This window comes from Symsagittifera roscoffensis, chromosome 7 (assembly GCF_963678635.1).
Source record: "Symsagittifera roscoffensis chromosome 7, txSymRosc1.1, whole genome shotgun sequence".
Lineage (NCBI taxonomy): Eukaryota > Metazoa > Xenacoelomorpha > Acoela > Convolutidae > Symsagittifera > Symsagittifera roscoffensis.
In genome coordinates, this window is record NC_087068.1 from 7,253,543 (window position 1) to 7,274,551 (window position 21,009).

Sequence of the window (21,009 nt, forward strand, 5' to 3'; positions counted from 1 at the left end):
TGATAGAGCGGACGCATTTTAACTAGTATACGAAAAAATTCATTAAATACACCGGACCATGCGCAGGTTCGAACCCTCCTATTTTTTGCGGGTCCCCTTCCCTAACTCTACGGTACAGATCCATGATACCTTGAAGGTACAGTGCTACTAGAATCCCAGCTAAAACTGGAGAAACCTGTTTGATAATTTTTGATTTTATTGTACTGATGCGGGATGAAGTAGGTAATTTGAAAAATTTAAGCATTAGATCTTACCCAAAACCTTGGTTGTTGCTCTATTAAAAAATGAATGAAAATTTTCGGACTTTTCCAAAAATTATGTTTCTTGTTCAAATTTTAATGCGTAGCAGTTTATGCAAGAAAGCTTCTTACAAATTTTTGCGTTGACGCAACCCAGAGAAAAATTGATTTTGACTGTTTTGAGTTTCAAACTTTTTTGTGTGGAAAACTTGAGAGTAGCCGCTAATGCACGGGAGCTCCCAAAACCCGTCAGTTTGGTTGAAACTTAAATCTCAGTTTTAGGAGGGTAGTTTTGGAGAAAAGTCTGAGTTTCAAAAATGGTCAAAAATTTTTTCTACTATTTTTAGGGTCATAATTTTGTGTAAAAAGTTTGGGCAGAGCCGCTTGAGCACGGGAGAAAAAACAAAAAAAAATCCATAAATTTGGGTCAAAGATTCCCCTCACATTTTTTTTCGAAGGCTTTACAAAGTGGGGTAAGGTAAAAAGAGACTAAGGTAGTGTGCAGGCACACAGAAGAGTGAGGGGAACTCTCATCGGTACCACTTTTTTTGAAAAAAAGCGTTTCAAGAAAATTAAAAAAAATCGATCCCATACATTTTCGTAATTTCTCTTTTTATCAACTAGGAACTAAAGGCCAGCTAAAGCTGGAAAAACCATAAAGCTGTTTGATAATTTTTTAAAATTTTGCATTGATGTGGAAGGACAAGGGTTATTTCAAAAACAGTTTCAAGAACAGACCTGTCGCAAAAAAAAGTTAATACAAATTTAATGACTTGAAAATTGTTCATCGATTACGCCAATTTTCTTTAAAATTGAAGTAATTACAAGAGCTTGTTAGGATGAAAGATGCTTAAAACGATGCTCTTTAAATTTGTGAGGGTAGTGTTCAAGAGAAGTCAAAAAGTTTCAAAAACGATAAGAAATCGAAAAACTGACTTTCCCGAGGGTCATAACTTTTTGCACAAAACAAATTGGGCGTAACCGTTAATACAGTGGAGCTTCCTTAACTCGTTTTACCCATTGAAACTAAAATCTCTGATTTGTGATTGTACTTTTTGAGTTAGTAAAAAAAGTCAAAACCGTAAATTTGACTTTTCTGAGGGTCATAACTTTTTCTGTGAAAAGATCCAGGTGTAGCCGCGGATTCAAGTGAGCTTCCAACAACCTTTTCTTTTCATTTAACACAAAACCTCAGATTTGGGTGGGTAGTTTTTGAGAAAAAAAAACATTTGGAACAAAAATTCCCCCCACACTTTTTTCGAAGGCTGTAGAAAGTGGGTTAAGGTGAAAAAAAAGAGACCAGGGGAGCATGAAGGCACATAGGGGAATGTCGGTCGAATAGTATTTTGAAAATCGGTCGAATAGTTTTTAAGAAAAACGAAAATTTTCCCAAGCATCTCAAAAAAAAATAATAAAAAAACCCGATCCCATACATTTTCATAACACCTGTTTTCATCAAACAGGGATTTGTAATATAATAGTCTGTGTTAATATCCTTAGAATTGGCTATACTTGATAGCTGGTTAATGATCAAAATGAAAACTTGCAAAATGAACAATTTTTGCGACTTAGCTTGGAAAAAAAATAGTTCATACTATGACACAAGCATTGCTTGTGTAAATATCAACGCCTGTGCTATGACAATGTTTCTTAGATTAAGTATAAAATTGGCATCAAAATTCGAATAAAAAAATTCAGCCTACACTGAAAAAAAACACGTTTTAAGCTAGCACATAAACATCAGTTTAAATAATATATTTTTTTTGCAGCGAGTTCTTTTTGGTTCAATTGTCTATAAGATGAACACATAGGATTTTTTTATAGTAGTTATGAACTAAAATAATTTTTTCATCGACAAACAAAAAACAATTTCGAGCTACTAAAAACTTCTCGATAATTTTTACATACCTTTTTAAGAAAAATGTTCAAAAAATTCACCTATTCTATTAGAGTAGCTTTACTGAACAAGTCTATGCTTGACTTGATATCACTAGCCAAAAGCAATAAGGAGGTGAAAAGTATCTTTGGCTAAATTACCTGAAAACTGCAAAATAAAACAAGTTCTTGTTGAAAATGAATTTTTGCCCATTATTGATGAAATTTACAGAAAAAGAACTTTTTCTTGTTTTCGCCTGTTTCTTCAGGCACATTTGGGAGTCATAGAAATATTTTACAATTATAGTAATGATCTTGCACATTTATGGTTCAGTCATCATTTGATGACCATTAAAAATTCAATATTGAGAAAAAGTCCGAAGACTATTGTTATAAATTCATTAACTAGTTTTCAACTCAATTTTAACCGAAGTAGAAAGCGACAGGTTATTTATCCTGGGATTGGTTTTTAAGACAAATTTTAACTTTCGAACCAGTAATTTTTCACAAAATTTGTTCGGCTGTCAGTTAGATATTGATGACCGGAGCCCAAAATAAAAAAAAATTCCATGGGTGGTCATTTTTTACATTATAGGGATAAGAAATTGGAATTTACGTCTATAAACATACTAAGACTACTCAAAAATGGATATTGAACGCGTGACAAATTCTTATTTGAAGCTTCAATGAATCCCAATTGAGGCAATACAGGGGTTTACTCTTATTAGTACATTATCAACGATAAATTGGCGGAAAAATTGGAGCATTTTATAAAAATTGTTAAAATAGAAAAAAAAAGAAAACCTTTTCTCATTTCTTCGAACATAAGAATTTGGTCGGAACCTTCTGCACTACTTGCACAGCAACCAGCTATCTGCGAAAATGGACGATGTTCTTAACAAGATCCAACGTTCCAAACTGACCAGTCCTTTCAAAAAATCTCTTTGCTAACAAATTGAAACAAAAAATGTTCGTCTCTGGCGGATGCTTTACGTTGAAAAACAAGTTAATCGCAGCGTAGTTCATGTCTAAAAACAAAAAACTCGTCTTCATTATTCGAGTAAGATTGGCAATATTGAATGGAGACTAAAAACAACCACCAAATACAAAATTCGTAAAAACTACTTTTATTTCTGAATTACTTGGTATTTCGAATCGCGACAGGACTTTAACGTGACATACCCTTTGATTTCAAGCAAACTAAAAAAGATTTATTCTTCGAGAGCATTCCTTCAGCCAAAAAACGGAAATTTTTTAAAGTTGCTTCGTTCTTTACTATAATTGAGACATATTTATTTCACATGGAATAAAAACTGACACCATTAAAAGGTTACTTTAAACTGTCTGGGACCGTAAAAATCTCCCCATAAAATAATCTATTTATTGACATCTACCAAATTTTTTTTCAACTCTAAAAATTCAAAAGAATTTCAGTTCAAATCAATCATACGTTTTCTTTACTCGCAAACAATTGTGTTACTTATAGTCTACAAGGTTAGAAGAGAAAAGAAAAATAAAATTTAAATTCCATTTGTATCTAAAAAGATATGTCAGTCATCCTCCAGGTTAAACCAAGGATAGATAGAAAAACAGACAGACCAACAGGGCAGTTTTATTGTATGTACAATTTACAGATTCGGGTGAATTGAAAATTACTAATTAGAGTTAGAAATGTTGAACGTTTTAAAGTTTCACCATTATTCATGTTGATCTTGTGCTGCATTGATTCTCGAGATGCTTAAGGTGTTGATTTGAAAGCAGGTACTTGTCATTGCCGTTAAATGTGCTAACAGGTCATCTGCTGGAGGTATAAAGCTGGGAAGTATCCTTCTGACTCGACGTTCAGATCCCTGACAAGCCACCATTCAGTGTTACCTGACAAGTCACTCTTCTGCAAGACCTCGACTACCATTCCCTCTCTCAGAGAGATCTCGTTTTGGGTACTCGCGTCGTGGCTCCACAACACCTGCCATTTCTCACCCCTCAAACTCCCATTTCGATTACTGTAGATGTGATCCGCACCGCCTCCCTGTGAATTGTCCTGAGGAGTATGACTGCCTCGCATACCAAACAGGGAAGAGGAGGAATATGAAGATGAAATTGCGTGTCTGTGAGAATTTGATGCATTGGCCATCGACGACAGAGGCGATCCTCCGAAGCCAGAATCCAGTGAAAGATCGGAGAACTTACAGGTCGCCGATCCAGTGCTAAACTGATTGTTGTTACCAACAGATCCATTGAATGCTATAGTCTGCTGATTTCTTTGTGTTTGTTGCTGCGCAGTTCCTGCATTGGAACTACTTGGCATAGCTGACCCAGTCAAGGCAGGTGTGTTATAATTATACCCAACCAATTCCACGGCGTTGACTGAAGAATTATCGCTCAAAGGGTCAAACAGTTTCAGAGTGGTGTCTTCGTTGTTTCGACTAGAGGACTGTAACCCAATTATTGATCTTCGCGAGGACGACGAAATACCAGGCGCATTTATTGATATGGCTTGATTACTTTGTGTATGTTTAACCGGTGAATTTAGAATTGTGCTACTAGAATAGGTTGTCGAAAGCGCAGCTCTAGAGCGATTATTCGTTTGCGAAGCAGGCGAAGGAATCATTCCATTCGTATTTGACACATTCGTATGCTTGTACACAGGTGCAAGCATACCGAGATCTGCTTCGTCTCGACCGGAGGAGACCGTGCGACCCAGGGGTTCATGCTTGGCTGGTGACTGATCTTCTTCCCAACTGGATTCGAACATTGACTTTGGTCTCATTCTCCCGGGTTGTTTCGGTTCTGAACTCCTGGCACTGACATTTCTCTTTTGCCGCATCACAACCGGGTCGTGCTCGTCAATAGGACTAGTCGGGAAGATTGGCGATAGGAAAACTGCCTCGACTAACCCTTTGTCTCCACCCTTGTCAACCATCCAGATCTTATCACTTCCGCTTGGATCTTTCCTCTGAATAACTCCAACTAAGTCTCCCGATTCCAAATTTACATGTACTGGCTTGTTGCTCCTGTATATACTCTTACACGTGTAGAGATCTATATGTTGAAACATCTCTCGAAGTCTTTCTTTGTCCGCTTCTGTTTGTTTCCCATCCGAGCTCTTCAGAGTAGCAGTCTTCGACGACTTCTTCATCGATGCTCCATTTGTTCCTTTACGATTCCTTCCTTTGTCTTGTGCCACTTCAATAGGCAGTGTTGAAGCTGAAAAAGCAGCTGGAATGAAAGCAACTCTGGCCGCCATTTGAGAAGCGACTTCAACGTGTCTTCTTTCAAACTCTTGTCTTATATCTTCATGAGTTTCGCCTCGAACCTGTTTTACATGTTGTGCAGCGTATGTGTGGTACTTCTGAAAAACTTCATTTAGAAAGTTTTTTCTCATTCTTAGGAACAAAATTGAGAGATCTGAGATGCTGTTTTGGAGGACTGAATTAAACTGGGGTAAATCTTGTTTCAGCTGTTCATTTAATGCCGTGTAATTGCCTTTGGCCGTTACAAGATTCTCATCCGTAGAATTCTCTATTGAGCTATTATCTGCCGCGTGTAAAGACAAAAGCCTTTCGTAGTCCAGAAGTTTGTCGTCTCTTTTCTTCAAAAGATTATTAGGACCACTGAAAAGACTAGCTAGTCTTCCCACCCTTCTTTCGACACTTTTTTCCACACCCTTTACATGTTTGCCACTTAAGTCTTTAACACTGTCGCATAATGTGACGTATGCTTTATACATTTCTCTTCCATCGTCAGCTCCCCCTCTTTTGCCATTCGTGGTGGAGTGTCTCAGTAAATCGACAGCTTCGTGAGCCATTGAGAGCACATGTGTAGCGAACGTTGCAGTGGTCCGACTGTACGCGCCTAGTGATCCCTAAAACACATGAATATAATTTCCAGGGGCGATGGGATGGGGGGAAGCTTCCCTCCTTAGGGATTCGAACCCTGCCGACCCAAAATATCCCCCCTTTATACTATTACACTAAATTTTTTTCTATATTTGAGGGTGGAGCGCGCGCCGAAAAAAACGCAATTTGTTGGTCATAATTTCCAAAAAGTGCCTAAAAACGCCTTTTTTGGCCTGTTTATCTTTCAAAATTTTGCTTGCGGCGCAGAAAATTTGGCCAAAACAGATTTTTCAGAGCTCTGGGAGAGCTCGAAAAATAAATTTGTTCGATCTAAAAAAAGGTCGACAAAAATTACGAAAATTTTTTCAAAAATCCGCCCCACTCGAGAAAATCCTAGATCCGTCGCTGACAATTTCATTAGGTTAAAAATGCGGCTTAGAGAGATGTAACTAAGTTCAAGTTTGAAACCAAATTTGTTTTGTTGAAAGATATATTTTGATCTTGATTGCTTTTTTGATACTCAATGTTGTTGTTTTCGATAGCCTCGAGGGGGTGCTTCCGACATGCTCAAACTGAGTCCTACAAACATTGCTACTTAGTTCTGCTGACGCCACAAGTCTATTAGGATTAAAGTAAGGTGTTCTCAAAGTACAGTAAAGGCAGTTTGGAGGAACGCTTGGGTCTATTTTGTTCACTATAAAACGACCTTAGTTAAGAAAGAAATCTTCTGGTGCAGCGCAGAAAGGATTCTTCAGAGCGGAAGACATCTGGATTTGAGTGTAAGTACTTTCGGACGGAGTGCATCTGCGATCGCCTTCGTCACTTTTAGCGAGCAATTGTTTAAAATCGATTTGAAATTTTGGGAAGCGAAAAACCTTAGTTCGTTAAAATTATTCAAAGTCGTAAAAGATACATTTGGTATGTTGAGGAGCAAACTCGTTTTGAGTTCAAATTGCGAGAAGAACAGTTGATGATGGTGGGCAAATTGTAAATGTTCTGAAGCACTAATGTTAATGTAACCCGTTATAGCCGCATAATTTTGTTCAAAGACGTAAAACTTGCGGCATTGGGTTATGCTGGGCATGTGTTTTCTAAACATGAAGTGAAATAAGCCTTAAAGGTGACAAGCATTGTCTCTTTGCTTGATCTCAATTTGCCCTAGATAAGGCCTACAAGAGCCAGCCTATTATGATGTTCGCTTACAATTCCCTCGAAGTTGAAGGATGGGTCGAAGAAGACACCGAGTTTTGGGGTGTATGTTAATGATCGGCTTGGTGTAGGCTTTTGGTTTGAGCTTGTCGAGTTGAAGTTTCAACGACTGGACTTAAAATTTAGATTGGGCGAAAAAATTGTCACAATTTAAGGTCTTAATTATGTTTCAGGAAAGGTACGACTTCGAATTCTGTGAAACTTAGGGGATAATGTGTAAATAGTGTTTGAAAATGTTTCATAAGATATTAATCGCTTAAGGAGCTATGTTGCAGATGGTCCGTGCAGACACTATCTGGTTATCAGGTTTTTAACGGTCCCATTTTTATTACATCTCTCGACTTCGAGTGGCAAAAATCTCTTGGAGTCAGTTAAGCAAAGTTTGAGAGCTTTTCTCAGTTATGCAATGTACACTAAACGCATTTGCAAAGCTTTTCGTCTTTTAATCACTCAAACTGATTGAATGGGTTCCTATCACAACTTTGAAACATTTAACGATCGAACGATGAATGGGTTCCTATCACAACTTTGAAACATTTAACGATCGAACGACTTTCTAGTTTGGCGGTGATCAATTTGTGCGCTGAAGAATCTTCAAATTAACTTTTCCAGGCCAACTTTTCCTTTTCGAAACTTAAAGTGTTTGTCACGCAAAATTACATCAAAATGAGGGAAATGCCAATAACATGCCAGCTGATGATGATGAAAAGCTATCATAGAGCCGAGTTTGGTGGTGATCAGTTATTGCGCTGAAGGACGATTCACAATTTTCGGCACCTAGGTAAGCGCTGCGTTGGTTGTCTGGTATTAATTAGAACACCAAAATGGGGAATGCGCATTTCCATACCTATGTACAACACTATTCTCTTCTGAGAGATGTGTTGAAATGGTTGCTTTATAGCCCTTGGGACAGCTCCTGAGATTCGGATTGTTTGCCTTTACATTAACACTTTGCGCCTCATTTCACGTTCCTTGTAGAGAAAATAGAATTGAGAATTGCATTAAAAACACCCTTTTGCGGTCAGTCCTTTCTAATTATGGCTGAGTTAGGCTCTTAACCAGGGAGCGAGGTTTTTCAAATTCAAATTGGTTTCTTGAAAAATTGCAAGGTGAATATTGTACTTGCGCAGGAAAGCTGCTTTTTCAGGTGCGTTACCAGAAATGCCATTACAGTTCATCTGCAGTATATTCAGAGACTAAGTTGATTGTGAGAGGTAATCTCCTTGGTTACTAGGTGGGTTTCGTAGACAGTTGAACTATATCGGTTTTTGAAATCAGAAGGTGTTTGAGTACTGGGGAAGTGTAGTTGGAAAAGAGATTAAGTTAGTTAGAATATGATTGCATAATGTGTGCTATTGGGGGCATTTGCTACGTGGAGGGCCCTAATACAGTTTGCACAGCAAGTGGGTCAAAAAAAGCATTGCTTTAACTAGGTTAGACCACTAGCTTCACAAACGTGGCACCAGACGCTTGCGTGGCAATGAAGTGTTTTAAGAATAAACGGGGAGCAAGTTTGAGGACTAGTGAAGCTCCGTAATCAAAAACTTAGTCCGAGCTTGCTTTTCGCGCTCCCCATTTTGGGGAGTGTATGTAACTGCCATTTGCGACTGGCTGTTTGCACAACACGTCGGGTCCACCACTGGAAGGCGACATTTCTGCAGTCTTTGATATCCAATGATACATGAGTTACCTATCCTATATCCGCCCTTGTACATCACCCACATTAGTTTCAGAACTAATAATATGCAATAGGCTTCCATGAGAACTGACCTGTAGCTGTTGCAGCTGTTTCTCCACCGTGCGCAGTTGAGTCCTCTCTAATTCCAGCTGTTGGTCGTGGACCAGATTGACGGAGGAGGAGGCTATTCTTCTGGTCACACTCTGGGCCAGTCGATGTCTCTTCTTCGACAGACTACTCACACTGATCTTCGACACCATGTTGCGAAGACTACTCGGCTCCACCACCTGAAGTAAACAGACAAGAATAGCAAAAAGTTGGAACAGTATAAAATTACTAAAAAGAGCAAATGACCTACTTTAGAAAATTTTTGCATGCAAAAGCGATGCTTTCGTGCAGATAGTGTGCTCTCAAGGTCGCCTGAACATTCAAAAATCTGCATGCAAAAATTGCTCAAAATTGGCAGATTATTCTTTTTAATTAGTTGTACCTGCTCAACTTTTTTGCACCTTATTTACAGCTAAATTATTGGGCGATATTCATTTCAGTCAACCAATGTGAACGAAGTTAAATAACCTAAAACTGCAAATTCGGACACTGAAAACCTATTTCCATTCATTGCGGCACTTAATGGTGGGTGTAAAAAAAACTAACTTTGCTAGATTGATCGAGACCACAGATATTGCCAATAATTACGCACTAACTATACAGTGCTGATTTAAACTATCCGGACGAAACGCATAACTTGAAATTTAAAATGCGTTTTTGTCAAAATGGGCTGAAATTAAGTGAAAAAAGATGGAGACAACTTGCTTAAAATTTTAGCAAAACTCAGTAGTTCAATTTGTTTTGCAAAACAGACTCAATTTTTTACTCCAAAAACGGATCATTTTTGACTTTATAGTCAAGAATTACTCTTAAGCTACTGGTCAATTTTAGAAAAAAAACTATATCAAACTCAAATTTGGGAGGTTAGTTTGAAAAATAACTTCAAAAAACGGGCCAGAAGTCAAAATTTTCTTTTTTCCCTGGGCCTTAATTTTCTGTGTTAAAAAAAGAAAATGGGTGTGATCGCGTATGCAAAGAAGCTTCCCGACTTTTTCGACGGCGATAAATTTTTGTGCAGAAAATTTTTGTGAGTGGCCTCTGATGCATGGAAGCTTACTACTATCCGTTATATCCATTGAATACACAGCTTCAGATTTGGGAGGTTAGTTTTCAAAAAAGATTCAAAAAACTGTCAACAAATCAAAAATTTGACTATTCTGAGGGACATAACTTTAAATGTAAAAACTGTTCGTATCCGCTTATGCAGGGGATCTTTCAAATTCGTTCTATTCATTGGAAACAAAATCTTAGATTTGAGAGGGTAGTTTTTCAGAAAACGAACAAAAATCAAAATATAAGTCAAACAACAGAGTTTTTCGAAGGCTGTAAGCAAAGTAGTAGAGTAAAAGGAAACTAGGGGAGTATGCAGGCCGACAAGGGAGCAGGCGGTCTTTCCATTGACACCTTTTTTTGAAAATCGGTAGAACACTATTTGAGACAAACTGAAATTTGCGCAAAACAGAAAATTTCCAAAGCGTCTACAAAAAATCTAAAGACCAATCCCATACATTTTCATGATACCTGTTTTTATCAAACAAGAGTTCCTAGCAAACCTGCCAAGCAAGACTTGAACTCAAAATGAGCAACGGAAAAAAATTTAGGAAGCTGAAATCAAGTCGACATTTGAGCAGACACCAGTTGCACAAAAAAACGAGTTTATACTCTTAGGCAAAGCTTCAAACCACTTGCGATAGAAAAATGAATGAACGTGATTAAAATCAAAATAAAAAAAAGACTTAAAAATTAGAAAAAATTTTAAAAATCATTTTTTTCATAAGCCCAAGGTCTGAAACAAATTTACCTACACCATTAAAAACTTTCTAAGGAGCTTTCAAAATGATAGAAGATAGTCGAATTTTCAAAAAATCCTTTCTGCGGGAACTAAGCCGGCAAAAATAAGCAGACAGACAGACGAAAATCTGACTAAGCCAAACATTTTCAGCTTACAAAAAAAAACAAGTCCCGATTGGAATCGAACTACCAGGCTTTGACATCCAGCACTGGTGTTACAGCAACTTAGAAAGCTGAAACTTAGAAAGAAACTTAGAAAAAAAAATTGGGCTACAGGAATTGAGCCGACGAAAACAAACAGACGGATGGTAGTCCAAAAAATTACAAAAATTCAAGTTTGCAAAAAACAGACCCCAGCCGGATTTGAACCACAAACCCTTGCTGTTTCAAGCAGATATGTTACGTTTACGCCAGATGGTTGCTTGAATTCGAATTTATAACTAGCAGACAGGAAAAGGAAGCCATCAAATTTAAAAAACCTAGAAAAAACAACACAAAAAAATTCAATTCGAAATGTTGTCTGGAATCAAATTTTATTTGCGGAAAAGACTTCAAAAAACACAATCCAAACAAAAAATTAAATAAAAAACTGAACCGACAAAAATTATTTGGAAAATTTCCCAGAGAACCGAAAATTTAACTGAACAACATGTTGTCATGAAAAACTTTGAACTAAGAATTCTATTCTAAAAATTTTAGCATTTTATTCAATGAGGAACAAAGCATAAAACTTACGTTTCCTTTGAAGCGACCCCAAATTAGGTCCCTAAACCAATAAATTATAAGCCAAAATCATCAAACCGAATAAAATTTTTAAGCGAAAAAAATCAAAAACAGCAAAATATACGAAGTCACCACTAGTAAAATTACAAGGAGTATTTCAAATCACCGAAAGCACCTGTATTAAAAATTGCGAATTAAAATATCACTTACATGATATGTCAACTAAGCAGACAAAATATCAGCAGACAAACAATGAGCCGACAGTTTTTGGAAAGAAATATTTCTAGCTTGAAAAAAAGTTATCAGGCGTATTCGTCAAGTATAGGCTGAATGCTATAACAATTTTCGAAAGTGCTGGAGACACGTAAAAATTTGAATTCATGATGAACCAAGATACAATTGATTCAAGTGATTCATGTTGTTAACCCGAAAAAAAGTATATATTCCGATTTGGTAACGCATGCTAATCGCAAGCGTAAAAAAACTACAAAGTTTCAAGTGCCCGGCGAAAATACAATAAAAATCAATTGGAACAACTATTGTACTTGCTTAGAACACAAGAGAGATCCGTGATATTGCAACTAAGTCGGACAAAACAAAAATCCGACAAATCAATTTTTACCGGAAAAAAAAATTCAATTGCTGCATACATAATAAACAACAAAGTCCAACCGCGATTCGAGCACCGTACCTTAGACTGCAAAAGCGACGGCGCTACCTCTAGGCCAAGTGCGAAGAAACATGGAAGTTGGTCAGATTCAATATTAAAGCAAGTTGAAAATTTGTAAGAAAAATTGCTTTCGGATAAAAGTCTAGTTCCGGATTACAAGACACTTGATTTCACAAGTGTAAAAGTCAGCTGAGGGCATTGATATCTTTTACATGGTTTAAAACTTTTGGTAAAAACCTTTAATTAAGTGGAAATTTGCCGAAACAAAAAAACAAGACTGACAACAAATAATCCGTCAATATCATCAAAAATTCCGTCAATTTCTTGGAAAAATTTTTATAGACTGCATAGCGACTGTTTTAGTGCTTGTCCATAGAACTGAACACAGAAATTGCGAACAAAACTGTGCAACTTTGGTTTACAAAAACCTATGCTGTTGTATATACAAGAAATTGCTAGCGTTAACAGAAGATCCCGTACAACTTGTGATCTTCAGGTTTTTAACTCGATCAAGCTGAATGATTATTACAGAAGCGAAACTGAACATTGTTAAAACGAGCACCAAGGAGCAAATTGAATCTCTACAAATACGTTATTTCTTTTGGTCAAAAGAAAAAATTCGCATAGACAACAGGGAGTTTGACTGATTTTCTTGAACTTTTATCATCAACTTTAATGTGTTAAAACTAGCCTGACTTGAGATCAATGGTTTATAAAAAAAAGCTTAAGCCTCATGAGCATTTTTAAAGTCACAGCACCAAATATGCATGAAAAATTTATGACAAGCTTTAAGCAGAAATTAAATAAACGCTCTCCTTGAAACTACAGAAACAACACCATCAGACATTTGGAAAATTTCATAGTCAGAAAATTTCAAGTAATGGTGAAAAAAAAGTCAAGAAAATGAAAAAGCAGTCATCTCAAATTTCCTAAAGCTACTTCACCTTGAAAAATTTCAAATTTAACGACATTTATTTCGATAAAATACAGTTGTGTCCATTTAAAACTACCTCTCGTTTTCTCGCTTAATTTCCACTTTTGTAATTGAAAAGCATAACTAGCCTTCTATTTATCAAATGCATTTAAAAACTGCAGTCGAATTGTGTTATTATGAAGATATTATGTTCAAAAGTTATATCATAGTAATATTGCATCAGTTATTCAGTTGTTTAACTAACAAACGTACCAAAATACTGAATCACAGTCCAAAAAATAAATTATTGCAAATAAAAATATAAGGCGGTAAAACGCTGACGAATCAACCCAAATTTGTCGAAACGATGAGTTTTCAGCATTCATGATGCCCAGCTCGATTTATTTTTGGATCAATCGATAAGACAGCGATTTGGAAAACTTTGATGGACAGGGAAACATTAATGGAATTCACACAAACCATGCCACCACCAATTAATCATGCTACACCAAAACCAAGTCCAATCACTGATCCTACCTTCTAAAATAAGACAAAAACATTTAGTAGTGCACGTAAAATGGATAAGATTTTTAACCTAAAACTATCACCTAATTTTAAACTATAATACCTTACATCAAGATCTAGAAACAAATCAGTTTTTGTTGCTACTAGCAAGACGTTTTAATTTAAAAAGCTTCAAAAAGTTAGTTCATTTGGATTCAAAAAATAACACTTGTCTAGTTACATTTTCATCGCAATCGAGATATCTTACCTTATATCTCTCAATAACTTCCTTGGCCCGCTTGTTCTGATTGATCACACCCACCGCCTGCTGCAACCTCTCAACTGCCATGCCCAAATCCCCCTTATCGGGGTGAGTAGTGGGGGTGTGTTTGTTCAACTCGGCCAACATCAGAGGGTACTTGGTGACTCTCTGCACTGGCTGCAGTAGAACTGACTGGACATTCATGGCTCTACTTCCCTTCTGGTTCATTTCTCTGATTCCCTTCTTGAAAAACCTAAACAAAATTGAAGAATGGCCGAAATGTATGATACGGAAAACATTAATTAATGAAGTATTTGAGGGCGGCGTTTGACGCTTGCCAACAATCAAATTGTTGCTTTTTCTGTTGTTCAACGTTCTTGTGCGCGCTCTTTATTTTTCGAGACATAAAAATAAAAATTCTTGTACGAAAAGCTCTTTAAGAATTTTAGAGGCAAACTCTTGTAAGTATAAAAAAGTATATCAAAAACATAATTCAGAGGCATAAATATTTAAAATTTCAAGTAACATGTATTAGACTATGTATAAAATGTAGCAGATTATTTTGGACCTCAATTCTTTTTGATACGAGGCACACCACTTCGAGTAGTGATAGATGAAGAAAGAAAATACTGACTTTTGGATGTCTTTATTAAGACAGTACTGCTCCACTGTGTTCGGTACATGTTCAAACGCAGAACAGTACTCCCCGTACACTTTGATCAGGTCCTCACTTCTGTTCAGAAACATTCTGCCGAAACAGCACTCGTCTTGTGCCGCTCCTCCTGCGCCGTCTGATGAACCCAACAGTCGCTGTCTCTCTAATTCAGCTGTTAGGGCCTTGGAAAAGCTGTGGACCTATTTAAAAATAAATCAACCTTTTAAATGTAGCTCAATTAAACAGGTTTCTTTGCGAGCAACAAACTTAAAAGACACTCTCCATACACGATCGTAAACGTAAAACACGGGCAAAGTTTGTCCTATGATTAACCCCTGAAGTCTTGATTATTCTGATTTTTTAAAACCGTATTTACTGCTATAAACATACACGCACGGTGGGTAAAGTTTTCATGATTGGCTAAAATAAATAGTGAAAAAAATATAGGGAAATTGTTTTCAAAAAACAACGAGTCAACTTTCTTAAGCAAAGGCGAAGCGGAGCGATGTGACAACGCTGCCTGATGATAACGATCAAATGGTCTAAAATTCCGGATGGGGTCAGTTGGGCAGACAATTAGCACTAGTACTGCCTTCGACAATTCGTAGAATAAAAAATCACGTGCCTGTGCAATATTTCCACATATGCTTCTGTAGTCCACCTTCAAAGCAGTCCAGTGATAATCCGAGGGAGCGAAGACTTCCAAGAACAACTCCACATCTCTGCAAAAAGACTTCTCTGTCCCGACCAGCTCCTCAATTGCACTTTCCCTTTTAGAGCAACCTTTACCCTTTCCCAACTGTCTCACATCTGAGTGGGAGGCACTCTTGTTCAAACTGCCGCCCGAACCACCAAAGATACCCGAACTCCGCTTACTAACACTGTTGTCTTTCTTTTCTAGCATATCGTCATCCCATGCAGATAAAAAGTCAGTATTGATTCCCCCACTTGACTCGTCACTAGGCGGAAAGTATTGCGACACAGCTCTTCTCATACCTAACCCTCCAGATCCGAAATTTGAATTTGACGTTGTTGCAGAGTTGGATGAAAATGTATCTCCAAACGAGCTAGTCGCTGAATAATTATTGGGCTGAAACGCTTTCATAGGAGCTGCGGATGACTTAGTCACGTTGTGATTTTGAGGACTTGAAGCACTGTTTGATTGCGTTGATGATGCTGATGTATGTATATTGTTTGTAGAGTGTTCGGTTTGAATAAAAGAAGCACTTGGAGGCAGTTCATTGTTCAGTCCAAAACTGTCGATTCCTGAGGAGCTTTTTGCATGTGTTTGATTAGACTGTTGATATTTCGTTGAGTTCATAGACGTGGTGGTTCCAAAACCATTCGAAAACAAGCCGGTGGCTGGATCTCGACTTTCTTCAGTTTCTACGACGATTGCAGAAAGGAAGTTCCTCGGAACATTGCCTCTTAGTCCCCGTTGGTTCTCTATGCAAACCCAGTTTTCGTCTATGATTTCTGCCAAGAAAAGGGTCTCACCTGGATATACTGATAGGTCCTCTGCACATTCTGCGTTGAACACGTACTGACCTGTTGCTTTGCATTGTCCTTTTCTCCTCACAAATGAGGCAGGAAACATGCCCTGATGAAGGAAAAGACAGAGATAATTTTCAGGTTAATTATTTCTTTTTAAAATCTCAATTGAAACATCGAACAAACTACAAAAAAAACAGAGGGAACGAGATTTATCTCATTTTACTTTAAAAACATGAATATATGTTAACAGTTTAGATATTACTGCTACGTTTTCTAGCGTTATATCATCTAATTCAATCGCCTTCAAAAGAAACCAAAATAACAAAAAAAAATTAAACAAAAAGTAATAATTTTTCCAATTTTCAAATTCTTTCACACAATTGAATTTTCTTGATGCATTCAAGGATTAATCTGATTTGATTTTGATTGGTTTATCAGGAATATCTAAAAAGTCGAACTAAATCTAATAGTCTTAATTTGATAAATGATATCTTTGATTGTAAATGAACGTAGTGAAGACACTTATATAGGTGGTGATGGTTTTTTGGTCGTGATGGTTTTATCAGGTAAAATCAAATAAATTCCTCAAATTTGATTTTTTCGCGGTCGGACGTTTCGTTTTTTAGTTCAGTCCAATTCTTATGTCAAAAGAAGGCAAACTCCACTATCGAACAGAAAAAGTGTAAAGATCTCGAAAAATGTTGACATCTATTTTCGAAAGAAGACTTTTCTTCGGATTTTCCAGCGACAAAAAAATTTAGCTATTAATTCAGTAGGGGTTCATTTTTTCCAAAAAAGTATCTATCTTAGTTGGTTTTTGAAATTCGAACACTTTTCAAGGCAACATTTCCCTTTCCCTTAATTTCGAAATTCTTTTGAGGTTTTCGAATTTCGTGCAACCGGTTTCTTTTTTAGTCAGTTTTTTTAAATGGTCATAACAGGATATTTTAAAACTTTTTAAAAATTGTGATAGTTACAAAAAATTAAAGTTTTTCTTAAAAGTTATGGTCAGATCATTCTGCGCGTCTTGCACAGCAAGTTGCTCTGATTTTTCTGTGAGAAAAATTTGTTTAAGAGTCACTGAACATATGGAAAAATCTTATATAGCTCTTGCTGAATTTTTTAGGATACCCTCAAGATGCTCCAATAACTATAAATGTGCATTCACACATCAATTATTTCATGAATGCTCTTAGGTTTGTATTACTTTTTTTGAGTTCAATTCAAAATCATCTGTAAAAGTATGGTAAATTGTGCTCTCCCAGAAAAGCAAATCAACGTGAACGTGAAATTCTAAAAAAGTTAATTTGAAAACTGTTAGATATTTTTCAGTTTGAAATTCGGAAGGTTAATTTTATTAATAAAAATGACAAACAAACTGTTCTAGCAGTTCAACGAGCTTTAAGGCAATTCATTTTTTCGGATTTTTTTAATAAGCCTGTTTATTTCTGACTCTTTTCCAACTGTCTGTTGGTCGTGTTTTTGAAGGAAATTTGAGTTCTCTTTGATTTTTTGCAGATATTAGAGCAACGCTGAAAAAAATCAACCTTGAAAATGCAGTAAGAAACAATTTGAAGATCAGTTTCTATTAAAAATATCAAATTCAGTCAATATCAGACCAGTTTCTAACGATCCATAATTTTTCCTGACACAGGAAAATCTGAGTTAAAAAAAAAGATCCGAAAACAAAAAAAACTAATCAGTCAAAATTAACTTTGTTTGTCAACGCTTCAAATTTAGAGGAAGAAGTAGAAGAAATATTCGGGACTTCCAGTATCAGAAATAATTAGTTACGCACACATGGTGCTCTGACTGATTTATCATTATTACCCAAAATTCAACGCATGCTACAATTCAACACGCCAAGACAACAATGAAAAATTAACAACGGAAGAAAATTTACCGAGCTGAAAAAATCAAAACATGTACCCTCATGCAAAAAAACTGTACTAGCTCGTCAAATGAAGAAAACGAGTCCACTAAGCCGATGTAAAGAATGCGAAACCTATTAAGCGAAACCTATTAAGCCAAAAAAAGGAGAATAAACCAAAATTCAAAAAAAAATTAAGACTAATTATAAGTTATTTATTCCCCCTCATCCTCAAAACACACATACTCACGCAAAAAAAAAAAACTTGATTCGGCTCTTTTTCTTCCCCCCCCCCCCTCCCCCCCACCTACCACGACCATCAATTTTATGGTGTAACGAGTGGTTTTACAAGGTTACATATGAAGACCAAATGTGTTTGGCACATCCTAATTAGTCCGCATGTCAATTTTCATAATGATCAGACAATGTGAACAGTAACTTTACTAGTAAAAAATTGCAGGTGGGGGGAAAAGGAGCCCTTGATTCGTTGAGAAATATGTCATAAACATAGAGGCAGAATTATCTTTTTCAATTTCGAACAAAACTTTTCTGTTAGCTTTTCCCTGAAATCAATCGAAAATTCTGTTAACAACGACAAAAAATATATTTTTACGAAAAGCTGCAAAGAGGTTTTCTGCTATACGAAAATTGCTGCCAATAAGTTGAAGAAAACTTTATAGAAATAGCACCATTAAGGCGAGTAGCTTAAACTTAGTAGAAAATTATGAAAACTCAACAAAGCATTCGTTACGTGATTCCGTATATCCAACAAAAAACTTTAAGATAACACTAGCTCGAAAAACCCCATCATAAACACCTGAAACATATTCAAGAAAACCTTAAGGATCTTTGGCGAAATTCAACTAACCGGTTTTTCGCAATTTTTTTTTAATATCAGAAGACTCCCCAAAGCCCTCTGAGGCTGAACCTAGAAGAAAATTTGGATCTCTTTAACTATATTCCCCCTCGGGTACCTACTAACAAATATCCCCCTATAAAGAAATAACCCAACGGTTAAGCATATGAGAAATTTATATCTAGTAACAAATCTCCTCCCTTTTTGCATAATAGGGGATTTGCTAGTTGAGATCCAAACATTTTTAGTGAAAACTAGAAATTAAGCTGGCAATGGACCCAAACAATTTACTATAATTGCTATCGCTTTCAAACAAAACAATTTTCATTTGAAATATAGTTGATATTTTGAAGCGTGAAAAAATCTACTTCGAACTTGAAGGAAATAGGAATGATATATTACAATAGGTGGTAAATGCAACTGTAACTGCGCAGAACAAAAAGCTGGCTCCCTCAGGGATTCGAACTCTGGCCTATGAGCTTTAATCTTTTAACCACTGAACCAACGGGTCTGTGAATTGAACAGTGAAAATTAAACAACGTAAATCAAACTGAAAACCATGAGCAATTTCGGTTGCTTTTCGCAAAAAAAAAACTAAATTACAAAAGGGGCCCTTCGTAAGTGCACAAGCTGGATAGGGCCAAACCAGCGATATAAAAATGCATATATATCAGCAATGAAGTCATAAATCAGCATTAAATGCATCGTCATAATGTTAATTTATCTTAGCCGTCCTTCCTCTACAATAGCGCTTATGGAGTTGTCGATAAATTGAACTTTGCGTAGCGATCTGTTGTGTTGGTGCAGAATGCACTGTGAGAGCGAGAAAACAATAGATAAGTATGCTTGGAGGTCACTAACAGCGGGAAACTTGTCGTTGGAAAAAAATGATTTTTGAAAGTTCGAAATGATCGATTCGAGCTGTTTTAACTTTGCTCTTTTTCTTTGCGGTAAAAATGCCAGTCGGTCAAATTTCCACTACTTGAAGTTATTCCAAAAACGGCAGTGGATTTTTATGCTATATTTTGAACAACGTGTTCGTGAGTCCTTCGCAACTTACAAATTTGTGGATACAGATTTGAGAGATCAGGAAAAACCATTCATATAGACGAATCTGCCGTAGCCAAGAAAAATACTACCGAGGTCAAAAGACCAAAGAAAATTTTTTTCCGGTGAATACGGCCCGGAAAAAAAGCTCGGCTTTTTGGCATTTGTTGAGAACAGGGGATAGAGTTGGCAATGTACTAGTACCACCTAAAACCGGTACTGGTACGTACTAGTACATATACTGGTACCGCAAAAAAGGACATCGTTCAGGCTAAAAAACTTGTTTCGAAGAGCTTTATTCGTAATCGTCATTTGGATAATTGATTCTATCAAAACCATAAGTAGAAGAGGTTAAACTCTGAAAACGCGACAAACAATTTTTCAATCAACGAATACTTCAAGCTTTGCAAATAGTACCGGTACCATGCCAACTCTAACAGGGAAGCTGAAACGAAAATTGAGCATTCACAAACAAAGTTTTTAGCGGGGAAATGTCTTGTAACCGGTTGCAATACCCCTGCTTAAAACAGGCGTAAAATAAAAAGTTGAACAAAAAAATGAAAGGGCTTCGCACTATGAAAAAGGCGTCACAGTTAATACACCACTACTTGGTGACATCACTTTTCTCATACTAATTAAATAATAGGAACAGAAATCTTTGCCTGGGCTAATGATTCGGTGACGACAATGTCCGCCGAAGAAGACAAAACTGATCTTGACGATGATGTGATCCTTGACTGTATCAATTGCCCTCTGAGCCAATCAGAATTGACTTGTGCAGTGAGTAGAATGATGTCACCACTGTAGAAATTGAGGTCATCGCTTTCTCCACTCTGATAATCATGACATGCCTCAGCTGCAACGCCCACATAATACTGCACAGACGCAGATGACATGATCAAGGATCTCACACGATACTACTTTCTTCAGTTAAAACGATTCAACACTGAGACGCCTTCGGAGCATCCGATCAGACGCCATATTTCGATCTGAAATTAAGAACGCTACGCTGTCAGAGATATCTAGCTACAAGAGGGTTGCAGTAAACCAAAGTACCAGAGTATAACAAAAGTACATTGAGAAGAATAACCAGTTGCTGTAGTAACAACCACACAAAAAGATCTCACAACGGTTACTTCTGAAAAATTAAAACAACGAGAGCCGGTAACTGAGCAAATGGCACAGAATGTTCCGACCATAATCTTAACAAAAATACAAAATTTTTCTCAAAATAGTGTCGTTTTTTCTGTGGTAAAATAAAAAATCTGAATGAAAA

At 36.7% G+C, this 21,009-nt stretch overlaps 1 protein-coding gene across 1 annotated transcript; it reads right to left on the minus strand.

The window, feature by feature from the left end:
* Window positions 1–3,620: 3,620 nt before the first annotated feature.
* On the minus strand, window positions 3,621–20,718 carry LOC134850976 (dynamin-binding protein-like). The gene is made up of 6 exons (XM_063866815.1): window positions 20,396–20,718; window positions 15,092–16,066; window positions 14,446–14,666; window positions 13,818–14,064; window positions 8,933–9,127; window positions 3,621–5,979 (listed from the first exon to the last, which is right to left on the minus strand). Exons 1-6 carry the CDS (start codon window positions 20,627–20,629, stop codon window positions 3,901–3,903), a joined length of 3,951 nt encoding a protein of 1,316 aa, XP_063722885.1. The 5' UTR covers window positions 20,630–20,718; the 3' UTR covers window positions 3,621–3,900.
* Between the last annotated feature and the right edge of the window lie 291 nt (window positions 20,719–21,009).

Excerpts from the sequence above, each read along its gene's own strand:
- LOC134850976 (XM_063866815.1), bottom strand. The coding sequence starts at position 20,629 with ATGTCATCTGCGTCTGTGCAGTATTATGTGGGCGTTGCAGCTGAGGCA. Across the intron at positions 14,065-14,445 it reads CTTAATAAAGACATCCAAAA|GTTTTTCAAGAAGGGAATCA; the intron begins GTCAGTATTTTC and ends AATTTTGTTTAG. Across the intron at positions 5,980-8,932 it reads AACAGCTGCAACAGCTACAG|GGATCACTAGGCGCGTACAG; the intron begins GTCAGTTCTCAT and ends CATGTGTTTTAG.